This window comes from Falco peregrinus, chromosome 4 (genome assembly GCF_023634155.1).
Source record: "Falco peregrinus isolate bFalPer1 chromosome 4, bFalPer1.pri, whole genome shotgun sequence".
NCBI lineage: Eukaryota > Metazoa > Chordata > Aves > Falconiformes > Falconidae > Falco > Falco peregrinus.
Window position 1 is genome coordinate 104,604,023 of NC_073724.1, and position 23,371 is coordinate 104,627,393.

General features: G+C 37.3%; 1 protein-coding gene across 1 annotated transcript in view; it reads left to right on the forward strand.

The window, feature by feature from the left end:
* Positions 1-23,111, forward strand: part of CWF19L2 (CWF19 like cell cycle control factor 2) — a 90,520-nt gene extending 67,409 nt beyond the window's left edge. The window contains exons 13-18 of the mRNA XM_027778338.2: positions 6,510-6,722; positions 7,784-7,900; positions 12,069-12,224; positions 13,574-13,654; positions 15,314-15,415; positions 16,289-23,111. Coding sequence (XP_027634139.2) covers positions 6,510-6,722; positions 7,784-7,900; positions 12,069-12,224; positions 13,574-13,654; positions 15,314-15,415; positions 16,289-16,429 — 810 coding nt within the window. The 3' untranslated portion in view covers positions 16,430-23,111. The remainder of the gene's footprint in view (positions 1-6,509; positions 6,723-7,783; positions 7,901-12,068; positions 12,225-13,573; positions 13,655-15,313; positions 15,416-16,288) is intronic.
* The last annotated feature ends 260 nt before the right edge of the window (positions 23,112-23,371 follow it).

Here is a 23,371-nt window from a genome sequence, read left to right on the forward strand (position 1 = left end):
GATTTGGCTTAAGCAAATGCTATTTGAGATCAGAAAGACTATTTTCTGAGGTGATTTTGTTGTAAACAATAGATGCTAAATGCCAAATAAATTTCATGAGATATATTCATATGTCACTTAGGTCTATATTCTAAAATAATAGTTTTTTCTTCTTCATTGCAGCTTCTCAAAATATGAGCACAACATTCCACAAATATTAACTCTGTCATTTAAAGTTGAAGACGTCAGTGTTGCCATGACAATTTAAAACTAAACTGATACATTTTATACAATCTATGGATGTTTTTTCACAAATTTTCTAAGCAGATGCACTATTATTAGCTTATATGGAAGTGACTTTATCTATGATTGTGTTAGTGAGAAAACAGGAAAAGCAGAAGTTCAGTAGTTGCTTACAAAATAGAACAAGGAAGGAAGTGGAAAAGTAAGCATACAAAAAAGGTGAAAATAACCCACACTAGAAAGATGCAGGTATATTTTGTTACCAAGCTAATTGTGTTCAATGAAATACCCTGTTTCATCCCCAAATTTCAGAGGAAATTTGAATACTTCTGAGTATGTTGTTTTGCCCTCTTATATAGGAATAATCCCTGACGATTAGGAGTTCCGTCTCTTGAGATTTCTTTTCGGTATCACAGTAATATTAAATCCTTCAGTAGGGATTTCTTTCTAAAGGGCGCACCCAAAGAGCAAGGAATAGCAGCGGGGGGAGAGATAAGAGACACAACATGCAGCACACTTCAGATGGAGTGTGTAGGCAGCCAGCAGCATATAAGACTCCAAGGATTTTGCTTTGGAATAAGAAAAACAGAATTGGTTTAAGATGAAGCTATGAGATACAGTTCCAGCAATCTGAACATGTGTTGGCAGAAAAACGAGGCTGACCCTGGAGCATACCTGTACATTGATCTGCAAGAGTTACTTTAGGAGATAGCCCCATGCCAAGATGTCTGATGTCTTCAGTAATGTAAAAAATAATAAAAAAAGAATTCAGTTATTTTATGAGCAGAATGTTATATAATGAAATTATTAATGTAATATATTTGTGTTATTCATGGTAATTATCACGTTAAGGATTTCATCAGCAAATACAACACTGTAATTTTTTCTTCTCTCAAGTCGTTCTCATTTATGCACAGTCAGATGCTGACCTCTTTCTGAATTCCTGTGCTGAATGGTTAGAGATCTCTTTCCTTTTCTTGCATTTTGGCCACATGTGCACTGTATTTGAGCTGTCCAAATGGGAGCCCAAAGAGTGAGTTTTATCTGCTCCTGAGAGAAGTCTGGATGCTTTCCCTGACTGCTGTTTAAGTGTTTGTGCATTACAGGCCTTTCTTGGCCAAGGCAAGCAAAATTACGATGCTCTTTCTGTTGCTTAAACCAAAACTACATCCTGCTTGTGGAAAATCCCCCATCAGACGGATGGTAGAAATTTCACAGTTGCACAATTATGCTATGAGGTGTAGGCAGCTATGTCACTTAACCTGGTGCTAAGAGTCCTAAAGCCGCCGGTGTGTTCTCTGGTTAATTGGTGCTTGCCAAAAGAGAAGGGAAGGTTGGAAAATAGCGCAGATAAAGGAAAAATGTGATAGATGAGCCCAGAACAAAAAAGTGAAATGAGAAAGAGAAGAAAAGGAACTGTGGAGATGGTATGTCTTATGAGCACGTAAGGTCAGCTCTTTGTTTTGACCACTCTCTGGTAGAAACAAGGACTTCAGGTGCATTGCCTTTGTAGATGTCTGAATTTCATATATTAACTTCAGGCAGTTCAGTGATGTTTTGTAGGACATGCCAACTTAAAACTGATGGATCAGAGATGCTTCTCCTTGATTTGTGTGCAGCACCTGAAATACAGCGCGGGCAATAGCAAGCAATAACCAGCCTGGTGAGGGAACTAAATACACAACTTCCAGAATGTATTGACTTTCACATTTAACAGGTGTGATACTTCAGCTGATGCAGAACAGCAGCTTTCCAGCAGCTCTTAATACATCAGCGTAGTTCCTTCTTTGGATTTTTACTAGCTCCATCTTTTCTGTAGAAGAAGGTATCTATAAAAGAAATCAGTTTTAAAATGATTACTTGCTTTCCTTCTGGCATTTTGGAGAACGCTTTCTTCTTGTTCTTTCAGTTCTCCTTTAACTTTTTTTGAGAGATTTTGTTACAGCCAAATAATGCAATTGGGGGAGCACACTGGGAACCTTACCGTAAAAGTAAGAATATGAATTTTTTGGAAGGAAAATTCCATTTTCCTCCCAAATAATGTTTCAAAAAAGCCGTTATTTAGAGTAGCAGTTAAAGAGTCTGCCATGGTAGCAACTACATTTTATTTCATTTCTGACACATTGATGTTTAGCATTTGTAGGATTCAAGGGATAATCATATTTAAGGAATTATGGCTTTAAAAAATGCATTTTTTTGTCATTGCTACTGGCAAGGAATGTGTTAGTGATGTTATTGCTACTATTCCAATATTACAGAATAAATGTCATTAGTGGTTTTTTGTTTGTTATGAAGGCAGAAAACATTGCTGAATGGACTTTCGGTAGTACGCAGTTCTTGCTAGATGATATTTTTGCCTGGTTTTAGGTTTCTTACTTCCTGGGCTGTTTTGAGGTATGTTGGAAGGACACTGGTAATACAGGACTTGTGAATAAATTCTTATTCCTTTCATGGCTGTTGTTTTTAGAGATGAAAATATATCCTGTTTTGACACTCTTTTAAAGTCATTTAAAGGATGTGATAAAACACAGCAAGAAATGAAAATTCAGGGACAGGGTGACCATCTGTAACTGGATCTCTTTGTCTCAGAGCTGCGATATAATGGCACTATGCATCGATGTACTAGACTTATGGCTTGAATACAGATCCTGTAAACTCCTTAAAGGTATGAAAAAGGGGAAAAAATAATGTCTCATTTTTCCACTTTGTCCTTACTTGTTTTTCTTGAGCTAGGGAAGGTTATGGTGCTTGAATATCATCCAGCTGGGCATAAATTATTAATGACTATGCTTGTTGTTTTTATTGCACAAGCAGGTAGAAATATTTAAAATAACTTTTTTCTTAGACCCTTCCTATTTCAAGCACTTAATAAATGCCTTTGAAACTGGGGAATTGCTTTCTTGAGCTGCCTTGCATTCCTTATTATCTTCTGGTATTCATTAGTATTGGAATGGGATCTATAATTTTATTGCTGGTAGAGACTCTGCGGTAGAGGTAATCTGAACCTGATCTATGAACACTCCTCCTCTATATTTATGGCTTTACTATGGCTTCTCTCCCCAAAATGCTACATTGCTGTCTACCTTATCTTGTTCCTTCTCCAAAGGAATCTTAGGTTTATTTTACTTCCTCAGTGTGCTTCACCTGACCAACTTATATTACATCTTAAACCACAAGTGCAATGTTGTCTGGCTCCCATGGCCTCTAGCTATATGAATAACTTTTCTACAGATCTTTATATTTCCAGAAAAAAATCCAAAATTTTGTTTAAGACTCTCCCTGACTTACTCTAGCTTAATGCATGTACTTTGGGTGGGTTCCAGCCTGCACTGGGAGCTTACATTGAATGGGTGATGTATGCACATGATTCCACCTATGTATATAGCCTGTTTTGTAATATTAAAATGAAAGTGATATTTAATCTTTTACACTGTTTCCCTTCACTTTGAGGACTTTTAATTTTGAATCCTGACATTCTACCATTGGATTTCCAGGAAGAACTGTGAGCACTGTCTGTTACAATGGGGGAATCTTTCTCACCGTTCTTTTGGGTGACTCCAGCTTTTGCGAATGGCTGGCTGGTTGTTTGTAAGTCTTATGGATTATGCTTGTTTTCATGGATTCCACTCAAGGCTGTGTATTGGACTTTATATTGCTTCAGACCTACCCTTAAATTTGAGTCATTGAATTATGACTTTTTTTCATATTGTATTGAACGTGATGCAGAAAAGTAAAATTCCTCAGGAACAGTTACATCATTTCTTTTTTGGTCTTACTGAATTACCATCTGAAGCGTAGGGATCTTCTATTGGTCATGACTGTATGAGGAGAAACCAAGTCTGGTCTTTAGACAGCACTTTCTTTATTAAAGTTCACTGCTTTTTAGGTGAGCATTCTGTTTTGGGTCCTAGATAACTCATTTTATACAGTACTTTATCCGCTGTTGAAGAAAGGCATCATCCAGCCTATGTAATAAGATGAATATTTATTTCATCACAGGAGGATGTGTAGAGTGTTTTGAGAAGTACTATTATTTAAAAGAGGTTGTGCATAAAAAACCAGGAATTCCCATGACTACTACTAAGTGCAAACAGAGCAAAATAGTAGCAGTACTCTGTGCTGCGTATTATACTGCTGATCGCCAAGGTGTTTTGACTTCCACTCTTTGTTTTCTTTGTATCTGACAGCTGTCTTGTTTCATGTGTGTTTGCATTCTCATGGCAGACTTTTTTATTAACAAACAAAACAAAAACCAAAACCCCTCAACAAACAAAGAAAATAGTAAACGTTTACTTCTGGTAATAACAAAGTAGTGCCATCTGTAGGTAGTGCTTATTGGTGTTTCTTGTAGTGAAGCTTTAATTTTACTTTTCTTGTGTTTATATGACAGAAGAACAGTCTTGATTTTTGACACCTAAATCACTTGAGTGTTTTTTCTGAAGCTCAGGAGTTTCCTGGTGATTTTAAATATTATTTTAAATACAGAATTACAGCATTGCTGTAAAATAATTACAAGGATGGAGTTGAATTGTTGAACTTGGGTTTGGTCTGCAAGTGGCTTCTTGAAGGAAATGCACATAAGCAGTTAAATGGAGAACTGCAATATTTAGGAAAAGCAAGAGCTGTTGTGTGTGTTATTTTGCAGGGGAAGTTATTTATCTACCCGACAAAATAAAATCTCTTTTTTTTTTTTTTAATATCAGGTTATCTACATAAACTACATCTGGGATATTTGGGAGATTTTCTTTCATTAGGAGTCTGTGCTTCAGTTATGATAGTATGCCTTCCAAATGCCTCTGCTAATATTAGTCCTTTGCTAGAGCAACCCAGTCAGTGTTCTAAAAAATATTAGGATTTGTTGTGAAGACACTTCTACCATTTCCTTAGCAATTCTTGGAGCAAAACTACTCATACATAAATCTGCCAAGACTCTGAAGGACCAGCACCTACAATATCAAGAAATCTGTATAGCATGCTGTCTTTTTTTTCTCCCTGTCATTTTGATGAGGAGATTACTGAAACTATTCAAGGTAAAATTATAGTAGAGTGTAGCATAGAAGTATTGCAGCACTGGGATTTCATTTAAAGAGAAAAACTTGAAAAAATATTTTGAATGCTTTTTACATTTGCTTTAGCTATATGTGTTGAATATTTAGGGTATTATTGGCATATAATTTTAAAGTTATGTAGAGCAGCCAGAGCAGAAAACAAGGAAATACTTTTCTAAGTCCTTTCAAAAATGAATTTTTACAATCAAGACTTGCTAATTTTTGATTTATGTAAGATATCATGGGATTTGCTTGTCATCAGAATAAAGATTGATAAAACCTGATTATAAATATATAAAAAGTGTTCCATGAGTTTTGGAGCTTAATGAAATCTACTGTCATTTGGGTTTGAGTCCCATGACCACCATGCTTTCTTTGCTTGCTTTTCTGTTCATTGTCTCTTGCTGCTATTGCCTTAAGCCCGCCTTCTCACCATTTCCTCTGTCACCTTGCATCACCTTCCGTTCCTCCAGTTCCCACCTACAGACTTCATCCCTCCTAAAAATGGGCTAGGTGAGACGTATCCAGTTTGTGTGGGTTTCTACTATTAGGATCCTGTAAAATACCACTGACCTTCAAGCATGTCTTCATAACAAATCTGGTATTTTCAATTTCCTTTTAAATGTGGCACGTTTTTAACTAAAATGTAGCAATTTAATGAGCAAACAAAAAAACCCCTATGGATCATTCAGCCTTATTCCTGGTAATGTTCTAGTTGTGTTCGTTATCCATATCTAGCAACAGGTGCACTCAGGAAAGGCTAAATATCAAAGACAAAGACTCTTTTCTTCACAAAATGGCTTAATACTGTTCACTTGGTAAGAATAATGGCATATTTTCACTGGATAGGAATATGAGGGACAGAGTCATGGTCTAATTACTTCACAAATGATGATCTATTGGATAGTGATAGGAGAGGAGGAGGGGGAAGACAGGAATAAAGTATATGATAAGATACGATTTTAAAAATTGTGCATCTGTTTAAAGCTGAAGTTATGTCAAGATAATATTGAAATACTTTCTCACTGCTGTCACATGTCTATATTTTAATATCTATACTGTCTAAAGCTGTGTATGACTGTACTCAGGAGGGATGGACCTGATCATTGCATGTGCTGCACATGCCGTATGGGAGAAAGCAGTGCTGGTGCTTTTCTCAGTAAAGGATAGTACAAAGAGCTAAGTATTTTTTCTTGCATATTTTATATACACATGCCATTTTTCTGTGTATCTTTTCAGCTCATGGAAAAAACTGACAGAGAGTACTACACTCTGGATGACATGTTTGTTTCCAAAGCAGCCAAAAGAGCGCGCAGTGGGGAAGAGGAAGAAATACAAAGAAGAAAAGCAATACGTGAGCACCAGCAGCTTGCTGCACACATGGAAAAGTGCCCATACTGCTTTGATAGCAGTGAACTTTCTAAACATCTTATTATTGCAATTGGCACCAAGGTAAGAAAATAGCAATTTAACACAAATGTAAAAATAAGAAGGCAGTGTTGATATTAGAGTGCCTGAGATTAAGAATAAAATTGCTTCTGTCAAATGATTTATTGTTCTGCATCTTATTTTCCTTGCCCTTCGATTTGATTTCACAAAACCTTAAGGGTGAGGGAGGAAAAGATATAGATCTGTCATGAATTTTAAAGCTAATCTTTGATATCAGAACTTCACATTTGTGGATTTGTGGAAGACAGGAGCAATAATGAAAGATCTGAGTGCAGAGATTAGAGTGCACTACACTGGAGGAAATTTGAATGGAACTGTATCTCAATGTTATCAAAGAAAATTTAAGTGGAAAATTCCATTTTTAAGCCTAAAATCCTTTGAAATAGACAAGTTTGTTTCAGGGAACCTTCCTGTTTCTGTTAATGCTTTTAAAAGTTGCATAAATATTTTGATTTATAACATCTGAAATGCTTCAGTATAGGCTTTGTCATTCTTTTTCCAAAGTTTTAATTTTTTTAATTATTATTTTTATTTTCATTTATTTATATTTATATTTATTTATATATATTTTTATATATATTTATTAATGATGTTTTTCATTTGATTTGGGACTTTTCATAGGCCAATGAATTAAATTAATAGATACATATTATGGTACATTGCGTTTATTTTTAAAATATAGATTATATATACACATACACAAATATACATCTGTATTTATGCATTTATATATCTCTTATTAAAAATGCATACATAGTCCATTACACTTTCAATATAGAGATCTAAACAGTGTGATTTTGTAACAGTTAGGATACTAGGCCTATAAGGCTGATATTACTGCCTTATTGGTGGACCTGCTCTCTGGGTAATACTAGTTCATTGGAGCTACTGATGAATAACAGGACCTTTTAAAAACACTAAAATTACTAATACCTTGCTGTAATTAGAAGGTGATGGCTTCTATTGGTTTGAATTTAGCAAATGATGTATTTCGTAGCCTTAGCAATGGGAAGGTTACTAATGCTAGAAAAATGGGCACCTCATTTTTTGCTTGCTTTTTGTAGGTTTACTTGTCTCTACCAAGGAACGAGTCCCTTACTGAAGGTCACTGCCTGATAGCCCCTCTACAGCACCATACTGCAGCCACTCTTTTGGATGAAGACATCTGGGAAGAAATCCAGGTCAGCCAAGAAACTGTCTCATGTTCTAACAGTTTTGTAAAATAATGTTTTGAACAATAACATACTTGTTATAAGTACCAATGTTCATAATTTCCAGCCTGGCAGTTCTTTTCTGATTCCACTAAGGGGCAGAACATTTTTGCACTGTAGATGAAAATTAGTGGTCAAATACTGAAAAAGGGAGATGCAGGGTAAACACTGAAGAAAAGTTTTTATTTATAAGCACTAGAAAAAGTTGCCTGGAGTGCTGCAGAACCTCTGTCTTTGGAGGTCTTTGAAGTGAGGTTAGGGGAGCATCTATTGGGGGTGACTTGGGTACAGCTGATGCCTTAACGGAAAGCCGAATAACTGGTTTCACAGTTAGGATTTCCTTGGGAGTGCCAAGGAAAAGAAAAGGATTGTTAGGGAAGAAAGATCACTTATAATGAAACACAAGCTGAAGACAGGTTGTTTACATATCTTCAGGTTTTTTAAGCTAATCTGGGGTTTAGGTGGATGCCAATTGAGAGAGAACGATCTCCTCCTCCTTTAAATCAGTGAGGTCCCTGTTAGAATCCAATTTCTTACCTTTTTTGAAAATAATTAATACAATCAACTGCCAAGTGTAATGGGTCATGCTTTCCAACTGTTCTTACGAAGACATTTTGAAGGTTTTGAGTTCTGTTTTCCTTGGAAAAGGAAAATCAAGGGAAGAATGTTACAAGCTTCTGCCTAAGAGATTGACTATGATTGTCAATATCCCCTCCCCCACCCCTACTGCCATCAGGATTATTATAAGAGGAAAACAACTTGCAACCTCTTATATCAAAATATTGGAGACTGTTTCAGACTAGAGAAAGGCTTTATGGCTTGCAGTTGCTTAGATTTAAAAACAGGTTAATTCATGAGTTTGAAATGGTTTAAGTAACATGGGTCTTGCCTCAGGTCTGGCAGATAGATTCTCTGACTTTCCAAATCAGCTCCCCGCATTGATTCTTATAGTTGATGTAATTTGTATACAGTGTTTCTTGGTAAATTATGCTCCCTCCCAAGCAGGTAGGGAAAGGAGTTCTTTTATATATTGACAGAAATGCCTAAGAAAGTTGGATAAGAAGCAAATAAGTGCAACAAGTGGAATCAGGAGGAACAACAGAGCACGGGGAGAAGCGATAAATATATTTATTCTATATCTTCAATTTATCCTAAACTATTCTAACTGAATAGATTATATTTTTTCTAAGTTTGTATGAGAAGGAAAATAGGATAAAGAAAAGGTAACCAAATGCAGTTCCTGTATTCAACACTAGTATTTTCCTTGCTATAAAGTGCAACTAGTTGGTAAAACCATTGTTCATTGACCCTGTGAGTATATTCATAGGCAGGTTAAACATTTTTTTACAACAATGTACTTTGGGAAGTGATGAACACAGATTCCCCCCTGCTTCTATGTAATTCAGTAGGAAGAGCCTGAAAGGCTTTAGCAGGGGTATAAGCATACACTTACGCAGTGACTAAACTGATTTTTATGCTAGAGGCATATTTTGTATTACTTTTGAGGGGAAAAATCACAGTTCAGATATTCATAAAATGTTGTATTGAGCACGTTTTAGCTAACCACTTTTGCAGGGATGTTTTTTTAAGATATGTTGAAATAAAGCAAGAAGGGTTCTTTTATACCGTATGCCTTCAAGCACTTGAATTTAATGTATTGTGTGCTTTAGACTGGTGTGCTCACTTGCCAAAGTAAGTATGTATGCCATTTTTTTATGTGAAGATATATATATCTTTATATGTTCTGTATTGAACTGTTACATGTATCAATGGTGTGTGCATCCGAGCGTAAGCCAAGCCCTCTTACTTGCTCTTATGGTTTTGTCCTTTCCAGTGCTAATAATCCTTGATGTTCCTTGATGTTTTGGCCCACTCAGAAAAGTGCAGTGTATTTAAACCCAAGACAATGCAGTCTGGGAAACATTAGCTAACATCTGCAGATATTCTAGGCTTTTCAGTGGATTTGTATTTCAGTTGATATTGCAGGGTAGCAACTCTTAAGTAATAGTCTTTCCCAACCTTTGGTTTAATGTTTCTCTTACCTCACTAGAGTTGCTTGCTTTGCTGTATTTCAGAAGTAGAGGTCTGGGGGCCGTGGTGAGAGGGAGAAGACAAAAAGTTATTAATTCAGAGTTGCCTGTCACTCTGCAAAGTAAAGTCCCGAATCAGTCATGGTACAGTGAGGTATTCACAGAGTTCTAGCTGTTTCATCGGTTGTTTTAGGCGTGGTGGTGCTAGTGTGTTCTTGTCGCAGCATGGAGCAGCTTATTTGGGAGGGAAAATTCAGGCCACAAGGGCCACCTTTGGAGAGCTTAAATACCTGGTTAAGATATATATTTGGCCAAGTTTCTTAGACTTTTATTTTGATTCCTACTGTGCAAGATGACAGAAGGGTGGGGAGAAGGACAGCTCAATTTCTAGTCCTTTTGCATCAAAAACCTGGTAGTGACTTGTTTTCCATCTGTTTTACTTCAGTACTTGCTGATGCTTATGAATATGTGTAGTTGCTTATGCTTGTTTAATTCACCAACTCTCCAATTAAGATAGGGAATCTTAAACCTTTAGATGAGATTAACCTTTTAGTTATGTTGTTTGTACATCTAAGCGTTGTTAATTGAAAAAAAAAATCAGTGCAAAAAAGATAACCTGTGAATTATGTGAGTCCTAGATTTATGGTACCTGTAGTCTGAGGCTCATACAGTTTTAGTGATTTCTTGGTTTATGCTATGGAAATGGTATAGGGAGAATACAAAAATGTTCACTCTTAAAGAGCAGTTTTCAAGCTCTTGAGATATTTTCAGAAACATTCACCTGTCACAGTCAGATCTTTTGTGCATTTGAAAATGAACCTGAATGTGTCTCAGAAATCATGCCATGTACTATGCATGGTAATTTCATTCAGCATCTACATTGTGAGCTGTAGGATGATGCTCTTGCATATCTTGGATGCAAATTCCAACTGCCAAGGGTCAGGGAGCAGCTAGAGCAGGCTGCTCCATAGGAAGGCAAGTCAAGGGTAGAAGGTGATGGGCAAGGCAAGTGGGGGAAGTCACCTCACTGGCAAGGCACAGTCCCATGGTACCCAAGCCAGGAGAAGGGATCAGGTCCCATGAGAGTAGACTGGGTCATCCATGGCCCAGTGATGGCCAGACAAGTCTACGGTGATGACTTAGGTTCAAGGTCAAGTCAGCAAGTCAGGGCCAAGATCTGCCAGGTACATAGCTGGGCACAGGCAACCCTGAAACAGCTCAGGCAAGGAGCAGAAGTGAGGGCCTGAGCTTAATTGCAGCTCCTGAGTGATGAGGGGCCAGGCCATGCTTCTCGTAGCTCTTTTTTCCCCAGCTTTTTTTGCTACATCTGATCCCACCTTACAGCTGCAGCATGTCAGAGCTGCCCACCCGCACGGGCGGCCAGAGCATCAGCAGGCAGGAGAGGCTGCAGAGCCTGCTGGGCATGTGCCAGGCCCTGGCACTGGAGCTAGCAGAGTCGTAACTTGAAATACACTTTGAGTAGGTGCAACACCTACCTAATCCCTACGAAGGGGAAGGGGCCAGATGTATGAAGTACTACATTTTGTTAACTTCCATATAATAAAGTTGGTGGTTATAGCCATGGCTTTCTTTTGAGGCAACATTAATATTTTCCTTAAAGGTGAAGCATGCCTAGTGGAAATGTCTTTTTTTTTTTTTTTTTTTTTAACGCTGTGTAATTGGAAGGAGTAGTGAAAGGATAATAGTAGCTATAGTCAGAACAAGGCAACACATTACCTTCTTAGAAATCACAAGCTTGGGATCTACTGTTAAAGCCATATTGTTTTATGGAGTATCAGAGTTATGAAATTGAATGTAGTTTTAATTTCAACTGTAAAATTACACAGTATTTATTAAAACTGTGTTTGTAGTGTTAATTATAATGCATATTTCACAGTAATTTTCTAGACTTTCTATGTTTGTGTCATTGGAAGTATAGTTCATACTAAATTTTAGAATACTACAGAATTTTCCTAGTATGATTGCTACTGTTATCCACGTTATTATGAGTATATTATGAATATAATATGATCATGAAATAATACAAAATATTATATCTGAAAGCTTTGGAAAGTTAATTCAAATTATACTTTTTTTTTTTTAAACAGATGTTTCGAAATGCATTGGTGAAAATGTTTGAAGCTAAAGACTTGGACTGTGTGTTCCTAGAAACAAACATGAGTACGAAGAAACGGTATCACATGGTATATGAATGCATTCCTCTTCCAAAAGAAGTAGGGGATATGGCTCCAATCTACTTTAAGGTTCGTGAAAATGATTTTTCTCAGGTCATTTCAATGTATGTATCATAATTAATCTATTTCTGGAAAATCTCTTTTGATATTCAAATACTAGTTTTGAAAAGGTGGATTCTTTGATCCTACTACTTGATTGATTCTTTGATCATATTCCTTGATCTTAAAACAAGCCCTGTGAGGTAGTTCTGTTCTTCAAGTAGTCAATGGAAGAGCTGTATGTCACTGTGCAGTTGTCTCAAGTCTGACTGCACTGAGAAATACTGGAGGAAGAAGAGAGAACTGTAGTTTCTTGAAGTTCTGTAAGGATTGCAGTACTTCTTCCTTAAGTCCTGTAGTATGAACTTAAAACACCATGCATGTGCTTGGCAAGCATAAAATGAGAAAATAATATCAGCTGTTTTAAGAAATACAGATATACAACGTTTCATCCCCATTTTATTTCAGTAAGCCTAATACAGTAAGCACATTTCTCGTCTCTTTCCCCTGACCCTGTAAGGAAGGGCTCATTTAAGCTTTTGCTTTGAAACGAGGCCTTTCAGCTTTCAGCAACTGGATTATAATTTGGCTTTTATAAGTAAATTATTTGATTTGTTCTTTGTTCTTTCTGGAAATAATGTGATTGTTTTTTGATGAAGTGGAGCAGTCAATACAATGAACAGCAATGCAGTAACTTTTACCACTTTTCAAACTATTCACCTGGCTGATGTTATTGCTATGCTTCAGGTGCTGGTAAAATGTTGTATTTTGTCTGAATACTAAAGGAAGGACAACATACAAGATTTAATGCAAAGTCATTTGCTTAAAACTTTCTTTCAGAAGTTTCCACTATTGAAATACACAGCTAATGAAATTTAAAACTATATACTATATATAAAACACTATACCCACTTCCAAACTATGGAGGATACAGGCAGCTTTAAAGTTTTTCAAGGGCAATCAGCCTTCTAAGCTGGTTCTCCTCTTTGTTTTTAAAAAAGAAAAAAAAAGCTAATATATTGTAATGAATTTATAAGAGGTTTTTTATGAGCTTAGTAAAGAGATAATGTGACCTTTTAGTTAAAACTAATTAGAGATAATTTGTATCTGGAAAAAGTTAATTAAAAAAAAAACAACCCAAACCAAAACAAACCCTGAATCAAAACAAAAAAACCCCACCCAGGATTAAGTGATTTTGAAGATATTACATGGTGTCTTTATAGTTAGTTGTGGAAATCAGAAAGACTGCCAAAAATAATGTTACTTTGTTAAGAAAGAATTGGTACTTGCAGTGCGCTGTCCTTCACTACATTGAAAAGTTAGTTCTTTGTTTGCTTTTTGAAGGACTATTTTCACATCTAGATAAAATGATTTTACAGAAAGCTATAATGGAGTCTGATGAAGAGTGGTCCATGAACAAGAAGTTAATTGATCTTTCTTCAAAAGATGTTCGGAAATCTGTAAGTAACGAGATCTATTGAACACTGAATTTCTCAGCAAATTTTTCTCATCTTTTTTTCATTATTAACTGTTTCAAAGAGAGAAGAAAAGGAACACAATTAGATTAGTGCATCAGGAGACAGCATTGGTATGATGAGAATTAAGAATCTGAACTCCTAACTGACATTAGGGAAAAGATTCCCATTTATTTCAACAATTGGTTAACTGAGCCACAAGCATTGGTTGAGACCAAAGCTGGCACTCTGAGGACATGTACCAGCATAATTTTCTTCATTAACTTTAAGAATTAAGGTAAACCAAAGATTTTCAGATTACTGTCCTGGAAAAAATTGCTGTGTCTATTTCTTTGACCTAGATCAGCATTTTGTGTTCCTAAGTTTATGAAGCAAAAATGTAAATAGCATTATTAGGTGTTTTTTTCTAAAACAAGGGACCAGAACTCCTATCTGTCTCCTGGATATTAAACTGAAATGTCTTTGTATATGCAAATCGTAAAGGAATAATACTGAAACTGTTAGGTTTGAAGATTGTTCCATCTTTTTACTATTAAAGTGAAAGATATGTAGTATATAGACTTTACCACAAGTAGTTTACTGTGTGGACTGCTGTGACAAAAATGAACTCCATCCCTGCCAGACCTGATACATTGCTACAGACAAGTAAGATAAACCTGACGTTTTCCTTAAGGTGTCACCTGCTGACCCATTTTTTCCTTATTTAATGATTTGATATTTTTTTTAGTTCATTTAGTGTTTTTATGTTTCTTGCTATGCTATATTGCCCCTCTGTGTTAAATCTTAATTATTTTTAGAGGGAATTTTCAAGCAACACATGGAACATGCTCTGTGAAAATTGTGCAGTTATTTGGACTGTACCAGAGGAAATGGTTATGAGTTTGAGGCTTTGTAAACTTATCTGCACAGGAACACCCCCAACAACCAAAAGAGTGGAAAATAACTTGTTGTAGTGAAACAGCAGAAATTATTGGCAGTACTGTAGCAATAAATAAATCCCACTTCTCTGTCAGACTGAAGGCTGTTTTGCTGTGGCACTATAACCAGCGTCTCCTCTGTAGGCTGACTGAATTATAAAATTATCTGATTCAGCAAGTTAATGATAACTCCCAGTCGTGTAGTGGGGTTTTCTGGTAGTGTGTTCTCCATAGAGGTGTTTCCCCTTCCCCCTGAGTGCTAATGTTTCCACTGGTAAATATTTCCTGTTATCACACAATACTTTATCTTTAATTAATGCAACTTGCTGGTGGTTGTCTTAACATTTCTACTCAACCCATGTAATACAGAGATGCGGAATCGGGAAGGTATTTGCTCAGCGTGCATGCTGCTGCCTGGTCCCTTCCCATCTCTTACCTGGTGCTGCAGCAGTGGCCTCTGGAGGTTCTGCCACCCAGTAACCACCTTTTCAGGTTTTGGTTTCTTTTTGTCTAGTAGTTGAGTGTTATTCTTTCCCCTTAACCATTTGGTTTACTGTTTCTTTCTCTGTTGCAATTTTACACTACACATACTTAGTCTTGAGAGGTGGTTTAAAAGAAAATGTGATGCTGTCAACTAAAACTACTTTAAAATTCATTAAGTTTTAGGGTGGTTAACTAAATGCCTATGGTCTGTTAAATGTCTGAAAATGTGTGTTTATGTGTATAGGTTCCTAAAGGATTACCATACTTTTCTGTGGACTTTGGCCTTCAAGGAGGATTTGCTCATGTCATTGAAGATCAGCACAAGTTCCCTCATTACTTTGGAAAGGTATTGTAATGTAAAAGATCAATTTACCAATTATACTCTGTTCTGTAAAATTTAAGTAATTAAAATAGCTGCTGCCAGAACAGTCACTCTGTACCTTATCCCAGTTTGGTAGCTGGCTTTTCTTGGTGAGCCATCTTCACTTGCCTTGTTTAATAAAGGAATAGTTAATTTCTTCCCTGGTTGATACTCAGTGATTCTAGATCCATGTTTCTTTTGAATTCGTAGAAACTCTAGTTATTTGACATAATCTAAGAGATGGGAAATACTTGCATCTATTTAAGCGTTTTCACAGCTGTAGTACTCTCATACAGGTGGACTGATTTCTGCTTGTATAAATTTGGGTGCATCCACACACACTCAGAGATAACTCCTTGTAAAATACTTGTATGGTTAAATTACTCCATGTGGTATATAGTATATACAGGAAGAGCTGCAATAAATCCCTCCTTTCTTTATTATGTCACAACAATCATTTATTGAAAAGGTCAATATTGCAAAAACATTAAGAGTGACTGGGGAGGAATTTAACTTACTCCAGAAGGACTTAAGAGCAAAGTGGGCAGCTTTCTTTTTTTCTGAACTTTTCTTAGTCACAAATGTACTAACGTATTGACAGTCTTGCAATGTTAGGATATTTATGCAGTGCGTTGCTGTGCTGTGCTTTAAGAGTTTTACTGAGACAACCATCTAACAACTATAGTTCTAATTTTTGAATTGATATGTTTTTCAGAATTTCAAGTTTTAATTTACTTGGAGAAAACAGTGACAAATAATGTCATTATTTGAAAATACGTATTTCTTTATGGTGCAATAGTATTAAGTAATATGGTAGTTTTGCATTTATTGTTATCTGCCTTTCTTCTACCTACAAAGGAAATTATTGGTGGCATGCTGGACCTGGAACCACAGCTCTGGAGAAGAGGAATCAGACAGAACTTTGAGGGTCAGAGGAAGAAGGTGTTGCAGTTTGCACAGTGGTGGAAACCATATGACTTTACAAAAAAGAAAGAATGAGTACATCCCTGCAGTCAAGGACTATATAAGCCATAAATTATATTAAAGGGTATTTCATATGTTAAGAATAACACCAGTGTGTTATGTATTGCTAATCTATTTTAAAACCAAGGATATTGTTTATTTGCTGGTTACCTGTTTCTGGCTTGGACACTGTGGATCACCTGAACCTGCGAGCCTGACAAACCAGAAGTGTACAGTGGTTTTAGTTTTTCATGTTTTAGATGAGCCAAAAGGACAATATCCATGTGGCCATTGGAGTTCTTCAAAATGTACCTTCTGCTTTTGGAAGTTTTTATGATCTTTGAGGCAACTGATATTTTTATTACTGTATTTAGCATAGAGCCAGTGCTTAATTGCCGTGGTGACTTTTTGTAGAAAATGGTGTACGTTTTAAGAACATTTGATTAACACAAATACATTGTTGCAGAAGGTAACTGTATGGAAAATAATTTTCTGATTTTGAGTCCTTGTGTTCTTTAAGTTGAGTCATTGCAGTAACACAAACATTCACATAGGTTGTGATTGATAAACCTGCTGTTTCCTCCCTGCACAAGAATGAATGCAATTTTTTGTGCGTTTTGTACCTACTTCTTTCAATATGAAGTAGTCTTCCAGCTGACCTGTTGCACAAAGGATGGTGAGACAAACCATAGCTGATGCCAAGTGACAGCTTTAATGGTAACAGTTGCTTTTGATGACAACAGGAAAAAAAAAAGAGAGAGAGAGAGGAGGGTGGAAGAACATTAAGGGAAAACACTTTGTGGTGGCCAGCAAAGAAGAAAATCATCGGAGATCTCCCCAGGTGATCTCCCCTGGGCATCACCTCTAGTGTGGCAGGCGGTCCACCATAATACTTTTCCCATAATAACTGTATATAGTTTTCACTGGGACCTGCTCAAACTCCCTGCTGGTTGTTCCTGCTTGGTATGCTGTTAGTGTTGGTTGGCACACGCTGATCAGAGGTAAGAGTTGCATCTTGATATTTGAGCTTTGTGTGTGGATGTCACTGGGAAATGCCTGTGGGCTTACTGTCTTCAGTGTTACTCACTAGGCTTTTGTTTTTTCTTTTGTGTAAAATTTACAAAATGGGGGTAGGAAAGCGTGAAGAGGGGGGAAAAAGGATGATTCTTGCATTACTGTCAATCACTTTCCATGGGAAACCTGACATAGCAGGCTCGGGCTTCGTGGGTGCAGAGCTGGGAGATCAGGACAAGGAGAGAAGGACACTGATGAAAACATTGCCATATAATCCTCCCGGTGCGTAAGGCAAAGGGTGCAGACTGGCAAAAAAAAAAGACTGCAGTGCTACAGAGAAAGGCTCCAAATAGCAAGTGGAAGGCCCTTAGCACAGGAGAGGTTAAGGCATTGTGTAGGTCTCTCAACAAGCTTCCTGTTCTTTGTGGAACCATTGCCCTGTACAGCTCCGCTAACTGTTGTGAACCGCTCAGATTAAAAAATGGATCACTAAATATTACAGGGTTGAATAAGTGTTCTATAAGGTGGTCTTCTGCAACTTTTCTGAAGAGCTAGTACTTTTTTTTTCTCCCCCTACCCCATTTTGTCAAATAAGTCTGGTAGAGATAGAAATCTACCGTGCTGTGAATTGTTTTCTGTAGGATCTTTGTAAATGTGTCACTGCAAGAGAAATAACTTAAAAATAAGATGTCGTGGTAATTTTAGTGATTTTATGTTTTTCACCAGCAAGCCATGGATAAAAGGGCCAGTTCTACTGTTCTCCAATAAGTTTTGATCTTCCTTAGGCAGCTGGGGAGATTACAGAGCAAATAGGACATGAAATAGTAGCTGCTAGTAGTTGCTTAGAATGTGATGATGCTGAAGCAAATTTAGGTAAGTGCAGTGTTTGATAGTGTAAAGCGTGACTAAAATTGTTTTCTTGGAAAGTGTATGTTGCCTCCAGTCTCAGCTTTCCCCCTGGATGATAGCTGGGAAGTGGCAGAGGTGACTGTCTTTAAAGTCCACAGAAAAGTCTTTATCCAATGCTGTGCTAGAAGTGCAATTTTTCTAAATAGTATCACTTCTCTCAAAATTCGTGTTTCTCAAGGGAAGCACTGTGTTTCACAAAACCTATCTAACTTTTACATAGAAAAGGCCTCTGACTCATGATCTGTACATACTGTATTATTCTGGTTTCAGCAAAACCTGTGATATTCTTTGGACCAGAAAGGACTCTGAAATGCAAAGTAAGAGTAACAATCTCAAGCTGGTGATAAAGGAAAATGTGTCTGTGTCTTACTCTATTAGAAGTTTTCAGAATGGGAGATTCTGCTTACCACATACACTGAGAATAGTATCTTACTCTAGCTGGCCACAGACCAGACACGTATATCTTCAGGTTAAGCTGTTCCTCTTCATAAATACTTCTAAATATTCATGAGGTCACAAGATTGAACACAGCTTGTTAGGGCACTTACACTGAAGGGATGGTATGCTTAGACTTCAGTCCTTACTCTTATAAATATTAAAATACTTTAAATAGACCTTCATCCAGAAGACTGCCCAATACCTAAATTCTTTGGCAGTAAGAGGTGGAAAATGTAAATTCAGGTGCCTTTAGGAAGAATAGGGATCAAAAGCTGCATTTCTTACATTGCTGTAAATGTGTTCCTACGTACTCTTTCGTATACCCAGGAAGGAAAAGGGACTTCTCTCCAAGTGAATCCAAGTGTGTGATTTAACAGGTGTTAGAATATATCCATGTCCTGCCCAAGATTCTTACATGTAATATGTGTTGCTACTCTTCTGCTCGCTGCCTGGCATAAAATGCAGTGTTTCCCTGCTATCAAGTCAGCTTTTCCCAGCTTGGAGTACTCCCCTCCGTTGTGTTTCCTTGCTATGCTGAAGAAATTGTGTCCTCTTGCCTGCATTCCAGGTCTTTCAGCAGTTCCAGGGAACGTGTGCTGCACCAGCTGCTCGATCAGGCCCTGGGTGAGGGCTGAGCAGGAGCTCGCGCTGCAGAGCTTTCTATTCAATTATGTTTGTCACTAGGTTCTCTGGAGAGAACCAGGATGGATGCTGTAGGCAAACAGATCATCTGCCTGGGGCCTTGGTACCTTGAAGATTCCCAGACTGGGTCTGTCTTGGGGCAAATGAGCTAAACAGGCTCCTGTAAGATGTCTCACTTTATTCTTTGCTTTTTCTCAGCCTGTACTACTCAACCTGATATTCCCCAGGCCCATGCGGTTGCTGTAGAAAAACTGCCTGAAGCACGAGGTGGTTGTCTTCCCGTTAAGGGCCTGCATTTTGAGGTTGTTCCTTTTGCTCAATTTGAAGGAAAACACCATGAATTTTTACTATACCATTAGCTACAAAATGTGCAAAAGCTGCCGTGGTATCGTTATGCTTACCATCAGCAGTGGATCACTGATGTCAAGGTGATTGCCTGAAGTCATCTGTTGATGTAAACTGAGGTAATGTAAAATGAGGCTGATGTAAGCTGAGATGACCTCAGCTAAAATGGAAAGCAAGGCTTTCTGTTAATTGCTGGTGTTGCTTCCAGATATGTAGTTTTCATCTATGTGCATGTTCCACTTGCTTTTCCCTTCTTTTGTGTTTTCCTTTGGAGTAAGACTGCGGGATGTTGCATTTAGTGCAGTTTGGGTGTGATTTTGCTTTGTACTTGTTAAAATACCTGGAAGAGAACAGTTTGGTTTTTTGTTGCTTTTCTAGAAAATCAGTATAGCAACACTCAATCTTAGCTCTATTTGGGCTGATTTTTTTCTCAGTAGGTTCATGAATCCAAACAGTAAGTTATTCCCAAAGTCATAAATGAAATGTGATTTAGTGGGATTTTACATACTGAGTTCAACCAACTTGTTTTAAATTTCATATGAGTTCTGATTAGAAAATAACATGTTAAAATTAATAGTAACTGTGATGGCAAGAGATCACAAATCTCCTGCAGTCTATGAAAGATGAAACATTTTGATGGGTCCCTTAAGGGTTCTGTCTGCGGTCAAAATTTCTTCAGTATTTCCTGTCTTCTGCATCTGTATTTTTATCATTAAAGCATGTTTTCTCTTTCTAATTCCAGCTGGGCTGCTAGGTGAAAAGATGTGGCGACACAGGCTGCTATGCTCTTGCTTTAAGTGTAGCTGTTTTGGAAATAAGATCCTTAATACCTAGTTGGAAGTGCCATTTTTAGCCCTCACAAATCAAGACAATCTAATTCAGTATGAAGGAACTGACTTTAGAAATCCAGGCTTGCTAACATTATAATTCTCATGCGCATATTGATGTAGCTGTGTGGTAACATTACTTTTCTAGATGCTGCATTTGTGTCGTTAAAAGTGAAAAGGAAGGGTAATAGGCTGCCTTCAGGAAAGTCATGCTGCTACACCCTTTACAGGGAAGCTGGTGTAACTTTTACCTCCCAAGTTAAGAACCATTGGAAGTTGGTTATAAAAGAATATTTAAGCTATCCTTGGGTCCTAGATTTCAAAGCTAATAATACAATTCCAGGATTGTTCTAGGGAAATCTTTGGAAGAGAATTGTCCGTCATTGCAGAAGTTGATGATTTTGGAGTTCTAAACACTGTATCAACTTGGTGATCTATCTCACACAACTGACCTGCTACCTCTGTTTATTCTGATACTTATCATAAAAGTGTCTGTGAAGTACTAGAACAATATTTTAAAAGGACAGCATCATTGCAGGACATCTTTAACTAAAACAAGCATTGCTACCCTCCCAGGTGTGGCCTAAGCACTGTACACAGAGAGCCCAGAGGCACATCATACAACATAAAATGAGTTTTGGTTATGTTAGAGGAAGCATAGTCTGAGCTCTTGACACGTGGGTAGGTGCAAAAAGTTCATTCCCCAGTGCACAAGCTGCATGTGCCTTTGTACGTGTGGTCTGAGGGCAGCTGCTGGCCTGACATGGCTCTGATGAACTTGCTTTAACTTCTTTCTTGGAACTGAAAAATCCATCAATTAATTCTTTCTAAATTTTTAGCTTTTGTAAAGCAAGTACCCTAGAGCATACATGCAGTAAAAATGAATTTAGCGGAAAACACAAGCATAATTAACCTTTTAGAGTAAAGTTGAAGGCATTCTTCATGGACCAGTGTCCTTCTGGGAAGTATTTTTCTTCAATATTTTCTGGTTTGATTTCTGGTCATTGATGTACAACTACTGGCCGCACGTCGATTTGGAATGATAGGTATGTACACTTTGGTCTTGAGACAAGGTGAGATGACTTTGTAAGTCTCTTACCTCTTTCCGCTGATATTTTATGTGAAAATGGCTTGGAGCAGCACTTTTAAGACAAGATATGAACAGCTAACAGAGCTGACATTTATTTAACGTGGTGTAAATACACAGTTATCACTGTACGGCTTCTCCATTGCTGTTGTCACAGGTTTGCAAGGCTTCATTTGGGGATGCCAAGTGTTCTCTCATGTCTCTAGCTGCTTTTTAAAGCCATCTCCAGGTGTGTGCTTTGTAGTTGTTGGAAAGCATTACAGCTCTTCCAGCTCTTCCAACATTCTCCCTTTTAGTGCAGAACAGCTCTTTGAATGTTTGATCCTGGTTCAGTAGGTCCAAGAACTTGCCTGTGAGGTGGAAGAAGACAACTGACAGTAACAGTGTCTTCATAGATGATGGCATCTTCAACTGGAACCAAGTATGTAGGCTCTTAGTTTAGAGTTAACATGGGCAAATTCAGTCAGAGATGACGACCTTGTGCTTTTTCAGTCCTTTTCTTTCCTGGCTGCTATTGCAGGACTTAGGTTTTCATTGTTTTAATCCAGGCTGCTCTTTCATTGGGTAGATTGTCTTAGTGATATCTGCTAAGACAGAAAATATTTGCTAGGACCGGCAGGTTTAGCCAGTGAGCCAATAAGAGTGATCAGTCTGTACTAAAATATTGGGTCTTTGCCTGAATCACCATCTCTCATGGTTGACACTGAGCATTTGCTACTATTACCTAGTAAAAAAGGTACAAACCCTGGCATGCCCACTGTTTTTAGAGTGGTATCAGCATTCCGGTTCTCCATGTGACTGTGTGTATTAGGATGTGTGTTGATTACATTTAGGGAACAGCTGCTGAGACTTAATATGATTTCACTAGTCTTACACTGGGCTTTACATCATTAAAAATGTCAGAGTATGTCCCTTATCAAGCGGAGGAGGTAGTTTGAATTTAATTTAAAAAAAAATTAATAATAATTAAAAAAAAAAAAAACAATAAAAAACCAGAAAGGAATTACAACTTTACTTGTTTATGTACTTATTCTGCTAACACTGGATTTAGTATTAAGTAAACCTTAAGCCTTTCATAAGTGGTTTTTGGCATCCATAGAATTGGAGGAGGAGGAGAGGAAATAATTTTTATTTAGTTGTTCCCAAGACAAGATCAGGTATATTAGTGGTATTACGAGATCAGTTTTCTATGAAGACCTCTGAGGAGGGAAAATCCACAGCCTTCCTGAACAACCTTTTCCAGTATTCACTCTTTTCAGCATGAAATGTTTTTCTTCTTACTCTTTAATCTGAATTGTCCACAATTCAGGTCCAGTATTTATTGTCTTGTCTGTTATGGAACTGTGAAATGTTACTTCATTCTTCGGAGGTTCCTTTTACATGTTTGAATACTGCAATTAAGTTGTCTTTCTGCATTGTAGTCTTCAGATTAAACTGTGCATATTGTTTCAGTGTTTTCATGTAGGTTATTCTTTCTGTTCTTCTTATCATTCTTTTGTTCTCTGGAGTCTCTCTGGTTCATAAAGACGTGATGGAAGGTCTCGAGAGTGGATACATTATCTCAGGGAGGTGTTATCAGTGTGTCTGATATGAAAGGGTTACTGCTGTTCTTGGTGGAATATCCTATTCATTTCCCCCTACCCGATGCAGTGTTTGCTTTTTTCACAAAAGTGATATTATAAAGCCCACGGCTCCCTGCAATCTTCAGATCCTCTC